This window comes from Engraulis encrasicolus, chromosome 1, assembly GCF_034702125.1.
Source record: "Engraulis encrasicolus isolate BLACKSEA-1 chromosome 1, IST_EnEncr_1.0, whole genome shotgun sequence".
NCBI lineage: Eukaryota > Metazoa > Chordata > Actinopteri > Clupeiformes > Engraulidae > Engraulis > Engraulis encrasicolus.
In genome coordinates this window covers 37986892-38008512 of record NC_085857.1, presented here as the reverse complement: position 1 = coordinate 38008512, position 21621 = coordinate 37986892, and the positions used below count along the sequence as shown (strand labels likewise).

The 21621-nt window shown below is 48.1% G+C and overlaps 1 protein-coding gene across 6 annotated transcripts in view; it reads left to right on the top strand.

Annotated features, from left to right (window-relative positions):
• The window catches only part of tnrc6c2 (trinucleotide repeat containing adaptor 6C2), an 89632-nt gene that overhangs the window by 18617 nt on the left and 49394 nt on the right, over positions 1–21621 (top strand). For all 6 annotated transcript variants that reach the window (XM_063201682.1, XM_063201691.1, XM_063201667.1 and 3 more), the window contains exons 3-4: positions 1306–1327; positions 20123–20500. In XM_063201682.1, coding sequence (XP_063057752.1) covers positions 1306–1327; positions 20123–20500 — 400 coding nt within the window. The remainder of the gene's footprint in view (positions 1–1305; positions 1328–20122; positions 20501–21621) is intronic.

The window sequence follows — 21621 nt, the reverse complement described above, 5'->3', positions numbered from 1 at the left end:
AGGAAAATTTCGCAACAGATTCACATAGACTGTGCCATAATTACAAGATAGGAATTAAGGATATCATGTCTACCAACTGTGCTCAACAAAACAGATGAGTTTTTCAATATTGCATTTTGTCACAATTCTACGATTTTAAAATTTTGGCCATTCAGGGGCCCCCTGGCAGGTGGGGGCCCCTAGGCTGCAGTCATATCTAGGCTGTGCGTTAGTCTGGCCCTGCTCACGACTGCCCTTGCTCTGTTTAGTCCCTGCCTGCCTGTGGCCTCTTGGCTCTCGGTCACCCTCCCCCACCCCACTCCTCTCCTCTCCTCTCCTCTCCTCTCCTCTCCTCTCCTCTCCTCCTCTCTCGACACAGAGAGCCATTTGTAATCTATTTCCATTCGATTACCGGGATGCTAGTCGTGCCAGCGTTCTTCTTTTTTTTTCTACTGCAGGCGCCTACTGGGCCTCTTATTTGGATTATGAGGCAGGGCGCACGAGAGCCTTTAAGTCAAGGCTTGCTTCTCTTCTGTGTCTCTCTCTGTCTCTCTTTGTCTCTCTCTCTCTCTCTCTCTCTCTCTCTCTCTCTCTCTCTCTCTCTCTCTCTCTCTCGCACGGTCTGGCTTTTCTTGTCCCTCTCTCACCCTCTGCACCCATCTACTTCTCTTCTCCCTCTCTCTCTCTCCCCTCCTCTCTCTCTCCCCTCCTCCTCCTCCTCTTCCTCTCCCCCTCCCCCTCCTCCTTTCCCTTTTCCAGCCGAGCATGTCGAGTCATGCTGAGAAGGCTGTGCCGTCTGCCTTTTGTGTCTCGCTCATCATAACATTCGGTGCCATTCTCGTGCCAGTTTGGGTCCCAGCCCCACTTCTGAATTCCTTGCCGTTCTTGCCTTTCTTTGCTCTCTCTGTGTGCTGACGGAGGCATCTTATTTCCAACCTCCAGAGCCTCCCCGCTGCGCCGTAGAAACCCCATATATTCCTCCTTTGTCAACTGGAACAGTAAACTAAATTTAAAAAATCTGTGTCGCCGCCACCACCGCCCGTCACGTACCAACGGCAAGTTCATTTCCCGGGAGCAAACAAGAGAATCCGAGTTTGTTTTGAAAACTCCCATCTATCTCTCTCGGTCTCACCCTTGCAATCAGAACAAATGTTAGCTAGCAGGCAGGCTGGTGTTTGTTTACCTGTCTGAAGGCAAAGGCGGTCTCATAAATATTCATTCACACAGACTATGAAAATACCATGTAAATAATGTATGTTTAAAGCGTGTTTACACGTGAAAACTGAGAAACGTGTTCTTTTGTCTCTCCCTCTCTCTCTGTTTCAGGTTGCTGAACAGAAAACCAAAGGTGAGCCATTTCATTTCAATACTCCCCGACGAATGATTGTGTATTGTTTCAGTGTGCGCAAATGATGAGCTCATTTAAGCGTGTTTGGTGTGCGTCTCCTGTTTCTGCATTTGTTAAGCTGTTTAAAAATATACAGGAATGATTCACTCTTGGCTGCCGGGGAAAAAAAAGGTTTAGTGCAGCGTTCTGCTCTTGTTTGAGGTTTCTCTGCTTTTGCACTCCTCTTGCTAAAGCTCAGAAAACCCATGGTGGCGTTAGCTCTCTCTCGTACACTAATGCTTGCTGACGCGTGTGTATAATTTCATTAGCATATGCCTTGCTTGGCCGAAGGCGAAGCGCCAGACGAGCAGGGCAGCAGGACCTGAGTATTCTGCGGGGGCACTCGAGCGTTGTTTCGCCCTCTGTAGTAGTGTGTACTGTACCCACTACCCCCACCTCCACCTCACGTACATGTACTTCGCTCCTGTGCCACTGGCAGAGCAGTCTCAACCTCGCCCTCAGAAACCCCGCTGCTCCTCCTGAGAGGCAAAGAGCCACAGAACATTGTTTCTGTCGTGCTCGCAAATCCAACATTCCAGAATGTTCCTGCCCCAGCAGAACAGACCTTTCTGCGTAGCAGCATTGTCCAAATGGCAGTAGCTGGCTTGATTTTGATCGTGGACAAAATGTAATTTATTTGGGTAGTCTTTGTTTGCCCCATGCCCTTGTTGTCTTGTAAATTCAACATTCCAGCATGTTCCTGCCCGAGCAGAATAGACATGGCTGTGTAGCAACACTGTTTATGTTTGAGGAGTACAATTGGTTAGCTAGCTCTAGTTTTTGATCCTGATGAAATTGAAGATATTTGGGTTAGTCTTGGGTTGCCTTTTGCTCTTGTTTTCTTGTGCGTCTCATTAGCTGTGGTGAGTTAGTTAAATGTTTCTCAAGGGCGGCGGTACGGCCCCCTGGGGGGCGTTGGAGAGCTCTAGGGGGGCCGTTGAGAAGGATACAGCTGAGAGGGGGCGGTGCTTAGTTCCCATTTTGGGACATTAGTCCATTTAATGCTTGAATACTAGAGGGTGAGTTGTCAGTCTTATGATGTTGCCAAGAGGGCGTTGGGAGGCTTGTGCAGGGGGCGTTTCTTCAAAAAGGTTGAGAACCACAGACTTAGTTGCTGTGGTGGGTGTGACTGCCCGACTGCCCCTGCTGCAGGGCTGGTTTGTCCTGACTCGACTCCCTCCCTCTTACTTTGTGTGCTGCCAAGGCAGCAAGCAACACGGTCTGATAAGATAAGATCAACTCTGTGGAGTTGGCCCCGAGGGCAGGAAATTCATTTCGAAACACATGGTATCTGTTTGTCCGTAAGACGTGGGACGCATCCAGCTAATCGGGAACAAGCCGCAAAGACAGATGGGGGGAGGCAGCTCCTGCTGTAGCACGAGGTGGGCAGAGGTTTCTTTTCCTTCTTCTTGCAGCTTCTGCTGTAGTGCTCTATCCTGGCAAGCCAACATTATCACATGATAGTGTATAGAAAGTAGGGCTGTGCAATATATCGTATTTATATCGTGATATCAATATTCATCATATATCGTGATATCAATATCAAAATTCATATATCGTGATATTTTGTCATTTGTCATTTGCAACGCTACGGTGCAGTATGGCAGCCAAGGGATTAAGCAAAATGCAGGGGTGGTACATTAGAACTAGCTCTATGTTGAAAAAATAGACGCCTCTCGAGTCTCTCGCTCTCCTCAAGTCTACATTTATGCAGACTTACTAGACATTATGCTACTAGAAAGCACTAGAAACTAGAAAGCCATTATGCGTGCTACTCCACTACGATAATAGTGGCAGGGGTTGGGAATTTCGTATATATCGCTTAAAATATCGTGATATCAATATTTGCAGAAAATATCGTGATATTGATTTTTTCCAATATCGAGCAGCCCTAATAGACAGGCACCGTGTGGTTCAGAAAGATGAGACCTGCGGGCGGGACCAAAATGTTATCGTTCAAGCTGCCTCTGCTCGGTATGTGTCTGTAGCCAGGCCGTGCCCTCCTAATGATGCAACACCTTCAGCGTTGCTTGTAGTCAGGCCAGGAGCAATACAAATATCGTTTCTCAAACAGCCATTAGCAAACCAAGGGAGCCGGGTCAACCATGCCATTTGCGAAATGTTAATTGTTTTGCTCTTGGTCAGACCAAGTCTCTAAAAGATTTGAAAGTCGATGATAATCAGCCTAATGTGTCTGACTTCCAGTGGTGCTGTTCTAGACCAATGCGCCAGGCAAAAAGCATCTCTTCTGCCACTAGGTGGATTCCTCTAGCTTACTAGGGTAGTAGTGTTGAGCCTCTCGTCTCCATCTGTCCACACCTGGATGTACAGTATATCAGCTCAGTGGTCACGCTACAGTGAGCACAGCTCATCAGGACTGGGCCTTGATCCAGTTAACACATGGATTGGCATTCGGGTCGGGTTAAAGCGAGAAGCTTGTTGTGGAGATTTCAGGGTAACATCTCAAGAGTTATCGATGCCCTTCCTCCTGTAATCCTGTTTTACAGAAGATGAAGGGAGGCATTTTGCCTTGTTGGTACTACTGAACAATAGTCCACACAGAGAAAGCCTCTCCAAAAAGCATGCTTCAATTCTTCCTTGCCCTCAGGAAAACACGCCATTTCAGCGACTAGTAAGAGCATATAGGGTAATTTATGACTCTTATTTGACCCAATTTATGACCCTGATTTATGACAATTTATGGCAACGAGTTCACGTAGGATTACCTCTTTACACTTATATTATATTTATATTTTTATTAGGGCCCTTCAAATTAACATTTGTTCCTCGTGAGGTAGGAATTTAGAATAATTATTTGTAGCTTCTACCCTACTCATATTTAAACAAGGAACAGCAGCATAGCATCAGCAATAAGTACGCCAAAACTGATGGTGGATAATGGTGCCATCAACGCAATCTCTCCAGTATGCATTTTGACGGCGTCGTTGGCCCTTTTGCGTTCGCAGCTCAGCGTGTGGCATTTGATGCCACGTCTGGCTGTGTGCCAGGCCCTGTGATGGAGTTGAGCCAGTGACTGCTCTGTAGGGACCCAAACAGAAAAAACGATAGGAAAGGCCACAGGAAGGTGGAGTCAGTTCCACAGGAAAACTAGAAAGTGTGGAAAAGAGTGAAAGTGTCAAGTGGTTTGGGGTTTGATTTTTTTATTTTTTTATTTATGGATCTAGAAAGACGCAGAGTATCCAAGGGGTAACACATGAAAGCGTAAAACACTTACTGTATACTTACCAGCATGTTCCCTGTGAGCACATAACGGTAAAAATGAAAAGAGAGGGATTAAAGGCAACGTAAGAGAGAACATGATGATTGTGTGGGGAAGAGTGGCTATGCTGGTATGGGTGGTCAGTGTGCAGTGTTTAGGGGGGTTGTATGGAGTGCTAGGAGCAACCTACACTCCATTGTGGTCTAATGGCAACACAGTGCAGTAAAACCAGATAGTGCAATAAGTGAAAGAGTAACGTGAGCAGCTTAAACAGTGGAAAAGAGGCAAATAAAAAAGGATAAAGGGAAAAGAGAGATGGAAGATTGCATTGGCGAATCTGACGAATTTGACGATCTGGGTGAGGAGAGGCTACGCTGGTCTGTTGGGTAGTGTTGTGCTTGCGTGCGTAGTAGTGAATGGGTTGGCGAGGGAAAACCTCACTCCACTCCACTCCTCTCCTCTCCAGTCTTTGCCATCATGGCCTAATGGCAGCTCTGGGGGCCGTATATCCTCCCCGGGGCCGTTGACAACACAAGCTGCCTCAGCCCGCCACCACACTCCAGTGCACAGCTGCAGTAGTAGCAGCAATAACAGCAGCACTCTACACTGCAGTATAACGCAACCAACATGCAGATCAAGACATTCACATGCTCAGCAGCTCAGCACATCACAGTACGGCACGACACTGCATAGCAAAGCCTCCCTCTCCTCCACCACCCAGTTCAACACAAGTGAGCTATGAATAAAGAATGGGAGTTTGGCTCCAGAGTTGGTGGTTGGTGGAGTAGTAATCACTGCGTCTCTTCTCACACTTTGCACTCCTCTGGGTGTCGAGGAGGTGGAGGTCGTATGTAGGGAAAGAAAGCCAGGGCTAGCTGTCGCTCTGTGGTGAACAATGGTGCGCGAGGGACCAACCCCCTCCAACTCCCCCCCCTATAACTACCTTCCCACCCTCCATCTAACCCACACCACACCCCACCAGGGGCGGAGCTATAGGAAGGGCGAACGGGTCATTTGCACCTGGGCCCAGGGCCCTCCCGTACTGATAGTGGGGGCCCTATATTGTGACCTTGGCAGGCTGTATGGGCGGGGGCCCTAACAGTGTTTTGCCCCTGGGGCCCGGTGTGCAATTGTTCCGCCAACCCCACACCACTAAACCCCCCCTGCAGCAGCCCTGCTCTCTAAATCACGTTGCCCTTCCTGAGCATTTCAACGTGTTTGCGGTAATCGATCCCGCCTTGCCTTGCCTTGCCTTGCCTTGCCTCGGCGGTGCTATACTATATATGCATGAGAATGAGATAAACCCAGTGGCCATGGCTGCATTAACTCCTGTGCCCCCCATTAACTCAGGCAAGAGAAATATACACATAGCGAGGGCATAGACACACACACACACACACACACACACACACACACACACACACACCATTGCAGACACAAAGGTAGCCCCCCCCAGACTGCGGTGGACTATGTGCAGATTTGTCCAGCCCCAAGTGTGAGGCCTATTAGCTGCAAGGCAAGATAATTCCCCTTCCCTTCCCTTCTCTTCTCTTCCCCACCACCTCCCACTCCACTGCACCCCGTCCATATTACCAAGTCAGGTTGCCCTTGTGTTGGGGCACCACTCCCCACCCCCCTCCCAAACTCCCATCCCCTCCAATGCAAACAAACCAAGCGTTGGCTCCCCAAGCATGACTGACTGAGAGGCCAGAGAGGCCACCGCCAGTCTCCCCCTCTCCTCCCCCACCTCCACCACCTCCATCACTTCCATCCCACCAGTGCAGCTGACACTCCTAGACTGTAATTACCATTGGGCCATATGATAATGCCCTTTTTAACACACACACACACATACGCGCACACGCGCACACACACACACACACACACACACACACACACACACACACACACACACACACACACACACTGCACACATGCACGTGCGTACTCGGATGCAAACATACACGCATGCATACACATAACCATAAATTATGGAAATGCTCAAGACGAACGTCGGTGGAGGAAAAATAGGGATATGAAATGTTAATAGGAGAGACTAAAGGCCAGTGGGTTTTGGTCGTAAAGCCAGAATAATACCAGGGGCGTATCCATTTCTGTGCCTTGCATTTTTCATCCCCAACTGAGTCGGAGTCAAAGAGAATGTACCTACTTATACTGGGGTGTACAGCACAGCACACGTTCTGCTGCTTCGGCACTTCCCAGGGCGAAAAAAAAGGACAAATGAAAACCATGTCAATCCTTCATTCCTCTATTTCGTTTTCTCCTTACTCTGCTGTTTTTTAGTTTTCTATTTTCCTCCTCCCTCCCTCGGGAAAAGACGCTGGCCATAGTTGCCGTTCAGGGGGGGGGGCTCATATTTACATGGGTGTCACGAAACGATAACAGCATTTACCCCCCTCCCCCCAAACCTCAACAACACAAAATCCTCACCCCAACCCCACCCGGGACACTGTACGCCGTAAAAACTCCCAGATTGGATTAATTTGCAATTTCACATTCAATTAATTGCGTCAACACTTGAGTCCGATTCTCATGAATCGCGGTGTAATTAGCTGCTCATTTGCTTTGGAGTTGGGGTGGAGGGTGTGTGTGTGTGTGTGTGTGTGTGTGTGTGTGTGTGTGTGTGTGTGTGTGGGTGTGGGGTGGGGTGTGTGTGTGTGTTGACGGCGGTGTCGTCTTTAATTGCGACATTTATAAATACTCTATAAATGAATCGCGGGGACTAGTTTGAATTACATCCGTCGGGTTTATTATTTTGCGATCACATATCCCCCCAACTCCTCCCCTCGCTTCGCTCCCCTCTCGCCCCCTCTAATTGTTTTTCTGTGTCTCCCATATCAGATGAAGGCAGACAAATTAGGAACAGAGTGAATCCTAGTGACCGCTGGTGCTGCTTTTCTCAAAGCTACTTGTGTGTGTGTGTGTGTGTGTGTGTTTGTGTGAGTGTGTGTGTGCGCTCGCGCATATGTGTGTGAGTGCCCTTTCCCTCTGAGCCACTTGTAAATCCACGCGCTCTGGGAAATGAAATATGCATACTCCATTTTTAACATTATGACAACGGCCCAAGGCAGCGTACTGTACGGCGGAAACACGGTACAGTAGCTGGAAGAGGCCTAGACTCAAGGCTACACAGCTGGAACTCAGTGCTGAAACTAAGATGCACTGAGAGTTGTGCTGCATGAGTAACCAGGTAGCCTATATTTTGTTCAGCGTATACTGGCAAAGACGGAAGCCTTTTATCTAGCTTTGAGACAGGGAATTGATGACATCGTACGTACTCATGCGCATTGGGAAATGAGATATTCATCCTCCTCCTCCATACGAAACTAACGGCTATGGCAGAACACGGTACTGTAATGTAAGAGCCATAGACTTGTGGGTTTGCTTAGTTTCCTAGGCTGTGAGATGCAGCTAGTTGTTCAGCACATGGTTTTTAATACTGAAGCCTTCTAACCACCTTCTATTGCAAGAATCAATTACATTGTAATTTGTACATATTTTATTACATACAGTACATCCCTTCAAAAGCACACACACACACACGCAGCACGTCATGTTTCTAAGTGGGTGTCTCCCGATTAAGCTGAGAAGAGAAATAATGCAGTAGGAGCCAGGTAGTTGTGCAGTACACGGGGGCAGAGAAGCCTTCAACCTCCGAGAACGAATCTATGACTATCACACGCTACATATTGTATTACATGCATCTTCTCAAAAGTACATGCAACACTTAGTTTCATATTTTTTTCCAAAGTGACCACCTCCTGATCATGATAAAAAGAGGTGTGTCCACTTTCTAATTCAGCCATCAGGAAGGATGTCTGTTGCAGCTAACAGTGGCAACACAGCAGCAGTAGCAAAGCTACAGTATATTAAGATGACTAAATTGGTCCTATAGCACACGATATTGTACACGATGTGATATAAAATGATGTACTCATGTAATGCTCTAAGTGGGTGCCTACTGATCAAGATAAGAAGCGTGCGTGCTTCAAGCAGAAGTGTGCGTTGTTTAATCGCTATAGTATTCATTTTGCCGTTCCGGAAGGCTCCGTCTGTTGCAACTAGCAGAGGCAACACCAGCAGCAGTAGCAGCCGCTCTAGCAGCGCCTCAGTGTATCACAGTGACTAAATTGGTCCTATAGCACACAGTATTGTACATGATGAGATATAAAATTACGTACTCATGTAATGTTCTAAGTGGGTGCCTCCTGATCAAGATAAGAAGCGTGCGTACTTCAAGCAGAATTGTGCGTTGTTATATCGCTACAGTATTCATTTCGGCGTTCAGGAAATATCCGTCTGTTGCAGCTAGCAGAGGCAACACCAGCAGCATCAGCAGTAGCAACGCTTCAGTGTATCACAGTGACGGATGGAAATGGTGTCAGTATATTAAGTTAATTAACTATCACCCGTTCCCTCAGCTTCAGCCTGCTCAGGCTCCTCCACCTGTGGCTGACTGTCGTCTTTTTAGAGGTCAGGAGTAATTAGCGTTTTCTGTTTCATTTTGTGCTGTGACATTTTTTTTTCTTCTTTGTGTTTTTGGTGTAATAATGTTTCCTGCTGTTCTGATTTTTGTTGTTATGTGAGGTTGGGAGTTCAAGCTGCTGTCAGTGTTCAGATTCCATGACATTTTTTCATGTTTTTGTATTAGTGATTTTTAAAAAAATATTTACCATTCTTTTTCCATTTAATTTCTCATGAAACATTCCCTTACTAGAGAGAGAGAGAGAGAGAGAGAGAGAGAGAGAGAGAGAGAGAGAGAGAGAGAAGGAGAGAGAGAGAGAGAGAGAGAGAGAGAGAGAGAGAGAGAGAGAGAGAGAGAGAGAGAGAGAGAGAGAGAGAGAGAGAGAGAGAGATCTGGAATCGGTACCGGGCCGGAATTGAACCCGGATCCCCAATGCAATGGCATGGCGCACCAGCTCACTCAGCCATGTTTTGATATTGAATATTTCTATTTTTATTTTTATTTGGGGGCTTGGCGATAAAAGCCAAAAGTGTGCAGCTATTCTCGTAATTCTCTAGTCACAGGCTTTGTCAGCCTTTGTCAAATAACTCCTCACTCTCGATCCTCCTCGCCGTTGGAATTGGTCCTTAAATGTACTGCAGCACACGAGTCCTTGGGCCTGTTAATGGAAAATCAACACAGTCAAAACCAAAGCCATAAAAAAGATAAATCTCAACCAACCAAACATAGCTGCTTTTCGGAGCGACTGTAATTTGATTGGCTGTCAGGGCTGAAATATTAACAACTGCTCCCCAAATTATGTGCGCTGGAGTCTTTGACGACATGTCACAGATAGATACGCATTACGCATTTCCCCCAATTGACCAGTATCCCCATAGCAACAGCCCAGACAGGCATGGGTGGATGAGAAGAGCGAGCGAGCGAGCGAAAGAGAGGGGAGGGGGGTGGGGGGATGGGGTTAGAAAGGCTTCTGTGTGTGTGTGTGTGTGTGTGTGTGTGTGTGTGTGTGTGTGTGTGTGTGTGTGTGTGTGTGTGTGTGTGTGTGTGTGTGTGTGTGTGTGTGTGTGTGTGTGTGTAAGTGTTCTGCTCTGCTGTCACTTCTCTTTGCTCTCTCCAAAGCCCTGTGACAGATGGGCGCTCTCTGCTCTGCCTCCATGGCCCTCGCTCCCTCCCCTCCTCTCCCCTCTCCCCTCCCCGCCTGCCCAGACACACCAACCATCCCCCACAATAACACCCAGTGCCACCACCACCCCCACACGCACCACAACCTTGGAGCCCTGGGAGCAGTCTGCAACCCCCACTCCCAAAGTCACGGTGATGTCTGGAGAGACTTGAAGCTCTTCAGAACACGCACGCACAACACACACACGCACGCACAACACACACACGCACATATGCACACGCACACGCGCGCACACACACACACATAGCATTGTGGCCTCCCTCCCTCCTATTTTCTCCTTCTGCCCATTATTTTACCTCCCCCACTCTGCCACCCAGTCTTTATTTATCTCTCCTTCATTCTCTATCTCTCTCCGTACTCTCTCCCTCTATGCTCTCTCTCTCTCTCTCTCTCTCTCTCTCTCTCTCTCTCTCTCTCTCTCTCTCTCTCTCTCTCTCTCTCCCCCTTATCCCCGTTTCTTCCCTTCTGTCTCTCTTACCCCTCCCTCTCTTTTGTATCTTGTCTCTTTCTGCTGGCCGTTGCTCTCTCTCTCTCTCTCTCTCTCTCTCTCTCTCTCTCTCTCTCTCTCTCTCTCTCCGCACCCCCTCCTTACATTACCTTACTCTGCTTTCTTCATGTCCCTGTCTCTGTTCCCCCACCCCACTTGCTCTTTTCCCCATTCTCTCTCCTGCTCCCTCGCTCTGTGCATCTATAAACATACCGGTACTCCTACTCTAGGCATCTTGCCTAAATGATCTGGGCTGCATTTCTCGAAACTCTAGTTGCTAACTACATTAGCTACTTTGTTGTTTGCAATGCAATTTCCCATTGACAACTACAGAGGTTGCTAACTACACTTTCGAGAAACGCACCACTGGGCACCCCCCCCAGGGCCAGCGCCAGGGCCAGGGTTGCTAAGCTCTGTGTGTATCTCGCCTCCACTGCGTCTCGCTTGGCTTTTACGGTGCCCGAGATGCCACCTGCATTTTCTCTCTATCTCTCTCATTTGCCATCATGCCCAAATCCCCTGATGTGTATCCAGCCTCTGATCCTGGCAAATCCTCTGCAGGAGAGGGATAGAGAGAGAGACGGAGACAGAGAGAGCGTATGAGTCATAGAAACCAGGCGGAAAGAGAAGGAGACACTTCTATGCAGCGTTTGCTGTGGTGGTGCTGCTGCACTCTCCTCTGCTACCCGCCCACCACCTTCCCCCAATTCCCTCTGAGTGTGTCCGTGTGTGTGTGTGTCGACGCATTCAAATGCCGTCTCAGTTGCCAGACAAAAAAAAAGAAAAAAATTCGGAGCTCATCTCATGCCTCAAGCCTCACGCCAGCAGCCCCAGAGAGGATGGCCGATGGTGCACTGATGAGCCACAGGACCTGGATCCTGGATCCCCCCTCCTCGCTCTCTCTCTCTCTCTCTCCCTCTCTCCCTCTCTCCCTCTCTCTCTTGCTTTCCTCTTTCTCTTTTCTGTGCTTAATTAACTATTCATCTTTTCAGAGGCCATAATTACAGGGTGGCTTGGGTGATTGCGGGAGAGAGCACCCTACCCCTCCGTCAGACGGTTTAATGGAATTTACGGCGTGCTCTCGTTACAATAATTTATTTAATCACCACCTTTCAACTTCAATTAAAATTAGTCTCTTTTTTTCACCTTTTTTGCCATTTTTTTTTTTTTTGCCTTTGCTTCTGTGGTGCACCTGAAAGGGCTTTTAAAACTCCAGAGTCGTCCTCTCCGTCTCTGAACACACATGCGCACACGCACACGCACACACACACACACACACACACACACCACTAGGTTCCCCCAGTGTTCTCGAGGATTAGCGGGTTGCACGGTGTGTGTGTGTGTGATGCTATCTGATCCAGTGCTGGGGAACAAGGGCCTTTGTCTGCCTGCCTCTGCCGTCGCCTCTTTTCCATCTCCTCCTCCTCTCCTCTCCTCTCTCCTCCTCCCCCCATCTCCTCCTCTCATCTCTTCCTCCACCACCTCTCCTCGTCCTCTCTTCTCCTCTCCTCCCCTCTCCTCTCCTCCCCCTCTCCTCTCCTCTCTCCTCCTCCCCCCTCTCCTCCTCGACCGCCTCTCCTCGTCGTCTGGATCCCCTTTTACCTCTCCTCTCCTCTCCTCTCCTCTCCTCTCCTCTCCTCTCCTTTCCTTCTCCTCTCCTCTCCTCTGCTCTCCTCTTCTCCCCTCCCCTCCCCCTCCTCCTCTCAATCACCTCTCCTCGTCTGGATCACCCCCCCCCCTTTTCCCTCTTCTCCTCTCCTTCTCCTTCTCCTTCTCCTTCTCCTTCTCCTCTCCTCTCCTCTTCTCTTCTCTTCTCTTCTCTTCTCCCCTCCCCTCCCCCTCCTCCTCTCAATCACCTCTCCTCGTCGTCTGGATCCCCTCTTTTACCTCTCCTCTCCTCTCCTCTTCTCTCGTCCTCCCCTCCTCTCCCCTCCTCTCCTCCTCTCCTCCTCTCCTCTCCTCCTCCACCGCCTCTCCTCGTCGTCTGGTTCCCCCCCTTTTTACCTCACATGATGAAACCAGAGAGCAAAACCCCTCGCCGCTTCCCAGCTTTTGTTTGGAGTGCCTCTTTGATGCCTGTGTCGACACACTAGCTAGATAATTCATATGAAATATGTGTGCGTTCGTACGGTACGCACTCGGCAGTAGTTTCAGGGAGTAAAAAAAATGCCCGATCAGCGCTTTCACGCCTGGCGTATACTGTATGAACTAATTTCTGTGAACCGCTCTTGTGAATATTTCCCGCCCGTGATGTTCGTGTTTCGGAGGTGCTTGGAGTTCATTAGCCTTAGTCTCACTGCAGGGCCAGCCCCGGGCTGGCCCGGACAAAAGGGGGCTGACGGTGATCTCATCAAAAGGGGGCTAGGTGCTAAAGATGGCCGCCGGGCCAGGTTGTGGGGCTAAGGGCCGCTTTCCCTGGCCCGTCGAATTCGATGGGCCAGCTAGCACCGCCGAGGCTCGGAGGCGGGGTCAACCTCTGTGTAATAATGTGGCTGCATGGGGGACTTATCGCTAAATTCTGGGCAAATTATGGTTAAGCATTAGTTTGGGGTGTTTGGCTTTCTTATGGCATAATTTCATAAGATGCAACCTTGGCACTTCTGTTTGTGTTTTTAAAGTTATTTAGCCAACATAACTTTTTTGTTGTTATCAGGGCATCATGGGCACCGCTACACTTAAACTTGGGATGTCATAGCTAAGTCATGTCGCTTTTTTTCTGCTTTTAGCCGCCAACTCTTGTGCCATTATCGTGATTTGGCATGCTTTCCACTAAGCCTTTGACTTCGATATTCGATATTCGAATATAAGTCGAATGTTAAGAAAATTCGAGACATTCGAACGAATATTAATTGGCCATTAATATTCGAATCTGACATGGGTATTGCTTTTTTGGGTATTTCATTGTTATTGATTAAAATTATTTCCTTGTAAACATCGCAATTCACAGTCTCACTTTATTTTTTCCATGGCTGGTTAATCACTACAGCCGTGTTGAGGAGAGTCGCGTGCGTGGCTCATCTCTCTGTGTTCCGTAGCAGGACACTTGCGGCAGGCAGTCTCCCCCAGAGAGATCTCCCCCAAGCAGATGAGTGCTGCAGAGTTCCATTCAAGTGAATGGCTACAGTTAATAAACAAAGCATCATCACATTACTTTCTGGAGTTGTTGACGAGTTTCTGGAATTATTTGATTCAACCCACAAGTACCTGTGATTACGCCAAGAGTAAGATAATAACTTCTTGTTTTTTGGATTTTGACCAAATTAGCTTCGTTGGTCTGGGTGTCAGATCAGGCAGACTCCAGGTGATGATTTTGTTAGCATGCTTTTAGCATGTTTTTAGCGCACTGCTAGTTTGTGTAATGTTCGTTTTTAGACGAGACAGTTATCTTACCTGGACCTACAAGCACACTACCTAAATGTCCGTCATTAGTGATAGAAAATAAATACATATTTGTTGATATTGGTGCTGTGTGCTCAATTCTCATGATTCGCATATCATGATCCAATTCAAATTTTAACTTGGGCTACAAGTTTGACATGGCTGCTAGCTTTGCCATGTTTTAATCTGCATTCACACCTCTAAGTACCGTCTTCTTATAAGTGCTGAACGATTGCTAAACAATAATGGCTGGTTGAATGCATGTTGTTAATGGGCATGTTGTTATTCTTTGTCGTTGTTCTGTTGTTGTCCTTCTGTGATTTGGGGTGAAAGTGGGCTGTGCCCGACTGACGTTTCACAAACAAGGCGTGTACCTGAATGTGCCTGGGGTCGGCTATGAGTCCGATCAGGCAAAAAATGGCCCGGGGCCGGCAGCTCCGAGCCGGCCACTCTCCTGAGCCCCGGGCGGCCCCGGGCCGCTGAAGCGCGGCTAATGAGACCAAGGCTATTGAGACACGCTGCTGCTGCTGCTGCTGCTGCTGCTGCTGCTGCTCTTTTGATCTTAAGAGCGTGATGTGTGGCTTAAACTGGTTTGACCCGAAGCGGTTCTGCGTTTAAAAAAGGGGGCCGCTTAAAAGAGGAAATGACTTCAAGCTCGTCTGCGCCGCCGCCGACTCCTCGTCTGCCTGCCCAAGTTTGAAAATGAAAATATTGACAAGGAAATGGATTGCTAATAATTGTAGCTCTACAAGAACAGAGAGACCATAGAAGTAGGAGAAGAAAAGTCAACATAGTGCTGAAATAGATTGCTCAGAAATGTGTACACACACACACACACACACACACACACACACACACACACACACACACACACACACACACACACACACACACACACACACACACACACACACACACACACACACACACACAGAGGCTCGCACCCAGACAAATATTATATTTCCATGTCGAGGTGAAAACCGACAGCCCAATTTCCGTGTGTGTGCGCGCGTGTCTGTGTGGTTGGGGGCATAGCGGTGGGCAAATATTGATGAACCAAGTCGAGGGCAGAGATCGGAGGTCTGTTTGGGGTTGAGGTGGATCGACCATGAACCAGGCAGCGGCATGTGCTCTGAACTTGGCTGCCTTGTCAAGATCGGCTACCAGTAACAAACCCTAACGGCTAATGGTGTTACTGTAGTGCATTGTAATGACTCAACTATGCGGTTAGCTCATATCGACACAACACCAGTCCTAACCCCTGGGGCTGCTACTGTACTTTGTAATGGCTTGGTAGCTTAGCTCGATGGGTAGCTCATATCGACTCGACACCAGTCCTAACCCCTAGGGGCACTACTGTACATTGTAATGTACTGTACATTAGTAGCTTAGCTCGATGGGTGGCTCATATTTTGATATTGACATGACACCAGTCCTAACCCTAGGGATGCTACCGTAGTGCGTTGTAATGGGTTTGGTAGCTTAGCTTGACTGGTAGCACATATTGATGCGACACCGCCGGCGCTGTAGAGGTGCAGGGGGCCGTGGCACAGGGCTGTCTGCTCTGCCCTGCTCTGCCCTGAGCCAAGCTGAGGTTAGCTGAGCCGGCTAGCTGGGAGAACATCCCAAAGCCCCAGTGTCCATCTGCTCACAGTAATGGATTCACACACAGCACAGCACAGCAAAACACAGCACAGCACAGCACAACGGCCCCAAAACAATGAGGAGACTGAATAAGCAGGGGGAGGGGAGGGGAGAGGAGGAAGAGAATAGGGGAGGGGAGAGGAGGAAGAGAATAGGGGAGGGGAGTGGAGGAGAGAAGAGGAGGCAGAAAAGAGGAGAGGGGAGGGGGCGAGGGAGAAGAGAAGAGAGCAGGAGAGGAGGGACAGAAGAGAGAAGGGGAGTGGAGGAGGCAAAAAAGAAGAGAAGAGGGGAGGAGAGGAGAGAGAGAAGAGCGGAGGGGGAGGAAAAAGGGAGGATGGGTGGGGAGCAGAGTGAGAATAAGAGGAGAGGAGGGAAAGGGTGCATAATGCAAATGGAGGGGAGGGGAAGAAGAGAGTCGTGAAGAGAAGAGGAGAGGAGGGGTGTGTTCCGGGGACGTAGCAGGCCTCTTACTCGATCCTGATTGGTGGAGAGCGCGTCAGGCTTGCTGAGCTGAATTTAATCAGCGATCTGCGTCATCGAGGCTGCTGCTGCTGCTGCTTCAGCCTGTAGCCAGGCCATGCTGGAGTGTGCACCTGTGTGTGCCTATGCGCGTGCACGTGGGTGTGTGGGCGCATCTTTGTGTGTGTGCTGTGTGTCTGGGCTGTTTGTCAGCAGCTCTGAGAAAAAGAGGTTTCATGCGTGACAGACGCTACTTTGCTTTAACGATCGTCACAATATTCTGAAATGCTTTTAGTTAGAGCTCTAAATCAGCATGGAATGGGAGTTTGAGCTGGAATATTCCACTGAAAACACATCTTGAATATTACCCCATAAACCAACACAAGAACTGTACTCCCAGGGAATCATGCATTGGAGTCCCATGTTTCTTCTGTTAGATGTTGGGCTTTATGGTAGCTGTGTTCTGTACGGAAGTGTGGCATTAGCCACTGTAACTAGCGTGCCTTAAATATTCCCCATAAACCAACACAAGAAATGTATTCCCACAGAGTCTGTGTGTGCTTTGCAGTCCCATATTGTTCCAGTTTAAGGGTGTGATGCTTTTTATGGAAGCTGTTTCTAGCCCAATCTCTTCCTAATTTCGTAAAATCAGCATTACAAACATTTGGAGTATAGAACAGCCACTGAAACACAGAAGAATAAGTAGAAGTAGAAGAACTTCATTGTCACCCTAGAAGAACAGTGAGATGTCGTTCGGAAGCAGCTTAAAAGTTATAAGCACGTTAAGTAATTAACACGCCGTAAATACCCCCCTCCATAAACCAGCACAACAATAGTATTCCCAGGAAATCATGTACTGGAGTCCCGTGTTGCTCCAGTTTAAATGAGTAAGACGCTTAAAGGAAGCCGTGTTGCGCTCCCTAAGGGAATCACCTGTTTGGCTGGGTAGGTGGAGGGGAGGGGAGGAGTGTGCGTGTGTGTTGCATGTGTGTTGTTGCCTGGCTACTAATCCCTTAGCTCAACAGCTCCAGGTGGCATAGCTCTCTCTCACCTGCCTCCCTCTTGTTTTGAAACAAGCCCCCACATCGATACACTGTAGACATGGGTTCACCGTGTTTATAAACACAATGTTTTGGGCAAGACACTGGCAGCCAACCACGGGAGCTCATTTTGTTTTTACCGACAGCGGTTTCCAACAATCAGAGGTTGAGTTGTGCACAGCTAGTGTCGCGCAGCCAGGAGAAAACAAAAATTTAGAACCCACGTATACATCCCCCACCCCCCGATACCCAGCCTTTAGAAGGGGTGGGACATACAGTGTAGTGCGAGTGCAACAAAACAGCATATTTCACATGTAATCAGATGATGATTTGCTCTGATATGCACATATTTGGCCAGGAGAGGAGAGATGAAGGGGTCATCGAGGTTACATGATGATCCTTGATGACAATATGGCAGATGGGATTGCTGGGTAGGATGGGGGGAAGGTTTGAGTTGTGCAGTGTTATGCTATGATGTCATAAGCATCATCGTAACGCCATGCATTATTATTATTCTCAGTAGAGTGCTCTTTACCCTCGCAATATGGCAGATGTTTTGGCATTGTATAGAATGGGGGAAGGTGTGAGAGAGGTTGGTGAACGGCATTATATCGCCCTTGCTGTTTGTTTATTACTCTCATGTTGTGTAGAATAGACGGCTTTTTAACCCTCGCAATATGGCAGATGTTGTGCCATTGTATAGAATGGGGGAAGGTGTGCTACTTGTTGTTAAGTGTCATATTATGTCATGCCATTCCAGACATTATTTATTATTCTGAAGTTGCGTAGACAACACTGCTCTTTTAACCCTCACAGATTGTGTAAAATAGGGGGGAGATGTAAGAGAGGTTCATGAATGATATTATACCGTACCTCCTGTTTGTTCATTAGCTCTCAGGTTGTGTAGACTAGAGTAGACGGCTTGACAGTTGTTGTGGCATTGTATAGAACGGGGGCAGGTGTGTGACTTGCTGTGTCCAGTGTCACGTGTTTAATGGCACATCATGCCATTCTAGACATTGTTTATTATTGTCGCGTAGACAACGCTGCTCTTTACCCCTCACAATATGGAGTGTGTGACAGAGGTTTGTGAACGACATTATACACAGTGCTTGGCATTGTTTGTTTATGACTCTCGGGTTGCGTAGACTGTCCTGCTTTTCACCCGCACAGTATGGCAGATATGATGTTGTTGTACAATGTACAGGGTGGGGGCTGGTGTGTGTGCTACTCGTTCAGTCTCATGCTAAATATTATGTCATGAACAACCTCATGCCATGCCAGACATTGTTTATTATTCTTGGGTAGCTGTCTAGCCACACTGCCCCTGAACCAATAGGAAAGCCATCCTGCGGTGCATTTCTCAGCAATACCGTTGCTAAAAAAGTTCTCAACTTACTTGCTTTTAATGCAATTTCCCATTGGTAACCTACTGAGTTGCTAACTGGTTAGCAATGATGCTTTTGAGAAATGAGGTTCTGGTCTATTTTGCTCCTTTATGTTGTAATCAGTGTCTTAAAATGCTGTCTTAACAAGGGTGTGAAAAGTCGCCAGTGGGCCAGGATATGGCAGTGTTTTACGGCCACAAGTCACCATTGCAAATGTTCATCCGCACAAACTAAACTCTGATAAATTGAGTCATAAGAGCTACATGCACGCACGCATGCAAGCATCAGTAGTGTTGGAAAGCCCAGACATGCTTGATCTGAGTTTAGTGTGTGCGTGCGGATACAGAGAGACACATAAGAGTAGAGAGCTGTGGAATGCGAGGAGTGGAGGAGACAGAGGGTGAGGCGGAGGTCAAGTCCTCAGCAGGGGGCATAATCGCACAGCACAGACGGGAGAGGCTTTCATGCCGACCGGGCACTGCTGTGTGTGTGTGTGTGTGTGTGTGTGTTTTTGTGCGTGTGTGTGTGTGTGTGTGTGTGTGTTTGTGTGTGTGTGGTACATGTGGTGTTTTTTATGTGTGTGTGTGTGCACATGTGCGTGCGTGCGTGCGCGTGTGTGTGTGTGTGTGTGTGTGTGTGTGTGTTTTCAGTGTGTGTGTTTTCATGTGTTCTCCTCCAACACCACAGGGCAGATTATAGTTGGCCTGCCAGTTCAGCCAGCTCAGATAATGTTCAACTCTGTGGGAAGCCAAGATGTTTCTTTCTTCCCCTGTCTCTGTCTTTCAACATCCTGCCCAGACCCAAAGCAAAGTCTACAGCCCTTTCTTATCTCACGGGCACTATCGTCTCATTTCTCTATCTGTCATTTTCTTTTTAGACTTTTCAAAACACGAAAAACCAAAAACGATAATAGAAACTTGAAATTCCATCGCATGACTGTGGGAAGCCATCGAGAATTGACGGTGCCTTTGCTCTGAAAAGTTTCATCGGGTTTCTAATGTCTACCCCATATCTTTTTAGCTTGCGTCTGTTCATTTTAATGTTTCTGTACAGTGGCCTTTGTTTTTTTTTTAATGGCCCTCTTTTAAAAACATATAACATTATTTATTGTTATGTGCATTTTTGCCCTCCTCTGCAGTCCCTGACTCTACCAAAACATTGAGGCCTTCTTGTGTCGTGTCTCACTATATCACCAAGCTGTAATTTTAAAGCAGCAGTTCACGAGTTTCCCGATTTCCATCCCTCTTCACCCCTCCGTCCGCAGTGTCCACAGAGTCTGCCAAGCCGTAGTATTTTTCCAGAAGAACATCATGTATATCCCAGATCACTAACCTGTTCCTCGTGTGTTTCTCTCCCCTCCCGTCCACAGTGCCAGACTCTGCCAAGCCGTAGTATTTTTCCAGAAGAACATCATGTATATCCCAGATCACTAACCTGTTCCTCGTGTGTTTCTCTCCCCTCCCGTCCACAGTGCCAGACTCTGCCAAGCCCAGCCCCAGTCTGCAGCACCCTGCCAGCCCCAGCCCCAGCCTGACCCTGTCCCTGTGCAGTCCCTCGCCGGCTAGCAGCAGCAGCAGCAGCAGTGGCAGCAGTGGCAATGGCAAGCGTGCCCCCTCCAGTGCCCAGCAGCAGCAGCAGCAGCAGCCAGCGTCAACGCAGCCAGGCCCGCGCTACCCGCCCCGAGAGGTGCCCCCGCGTTTCCGGCAGCAGGAGCACAAGCAGTTGTTAAAGAGGGGCCAGCCATTGCCCGCGGGCACCCTGCCTCTCGCCTCCTCCTCCTCGGGCTCCGCACAGCAGCAGTTTGGGAACAGCTCGCCTCCTCTGACGCCCTCAAGCAAAAGGCATACAGGTGAGAAAGTCGGAACTTGGCACCTCTTCTATTCATTTATTAAGTTTTTTTGGTTTTATTTGACTTAATTGACAGGAGAGTATGAGAGGTGGACAGGAAGCGAATGGGGGGAGACATGGGGAGGGGTCGGCAAATGACCTGGGCCGGCAATCGTACCCGGGTCGGGCGCATGGCAGACGAGTGCCCTACCGGTTGGCCACGGCAGGGCCACTTGGCACCTCTTCTACGGCGATGATTCATCTTTTTGTCCTGTGTTTCCTCTTGTGTTTAGCCTGGGTTTACCAGACCACATTAATTACTTTGTACATCATTTTTGGTCTGGATCCTAGATGCCCTGGAGCACTTGGGTGGGAGGAGTGAGCTGAGCTCTGGTTTGAAATGAGCTTGACCAATCGCTAACAGTTGACGTTCATGACATGTTATTATGCTCCCAAGTGCGTTCGCTTATTGCCTGGTAACACCGCCCATCTAGTGGTCGACTGAAAACTCTCCCCCAGAGAAGCGAAATCAGACCATTTGTGAATTACAAAGTGATTCAAAATGAATGGTCTGGCTTGTCAAGCTATCTGCTTTGTCTGCTTTTTGAGTGGATTCTTCCGTATTGGCAGATACTGTTAGAAAGTGGTTTCTGCTGCAGCAGGTCTGGGATGGGGTTTACAATCGGACTTGCTTCCTGTTATGGTACAACATTCCATAAACAGCGATTCAGTGCAGTGACTCTTCACTGCCACTCCTGGCCAGGAGTATAGAATTGGGATTCCCAGTTTCATTTATTGACCATTATTTGGGGAGATGACTTGGAAACAAAAGTGGAGTACATTTAAAATGATATTTGAACGCATAACAGTGGTTTAGGTTTTATTACGATCATGGAATGGCTGCGAAAGGCTGTACATTTTCAATCTTTGTTATTAGGTATTTCAAATATTTTACTATTTAATTTCATGAATAATGTTTTTGAATTGATTCTGCTAGTGGAATAGCATTAAAATAATTGCTAAAACTGATTCAATTATACTTGGGCAGACAGAATTTTCCATAGAGTTCCTGGTTATACCTTTTGTTGTACGTTTTTTAGAAGGAAAGAAAAAGAGGATCTGCTATTGAAATTTTAAGCTTAT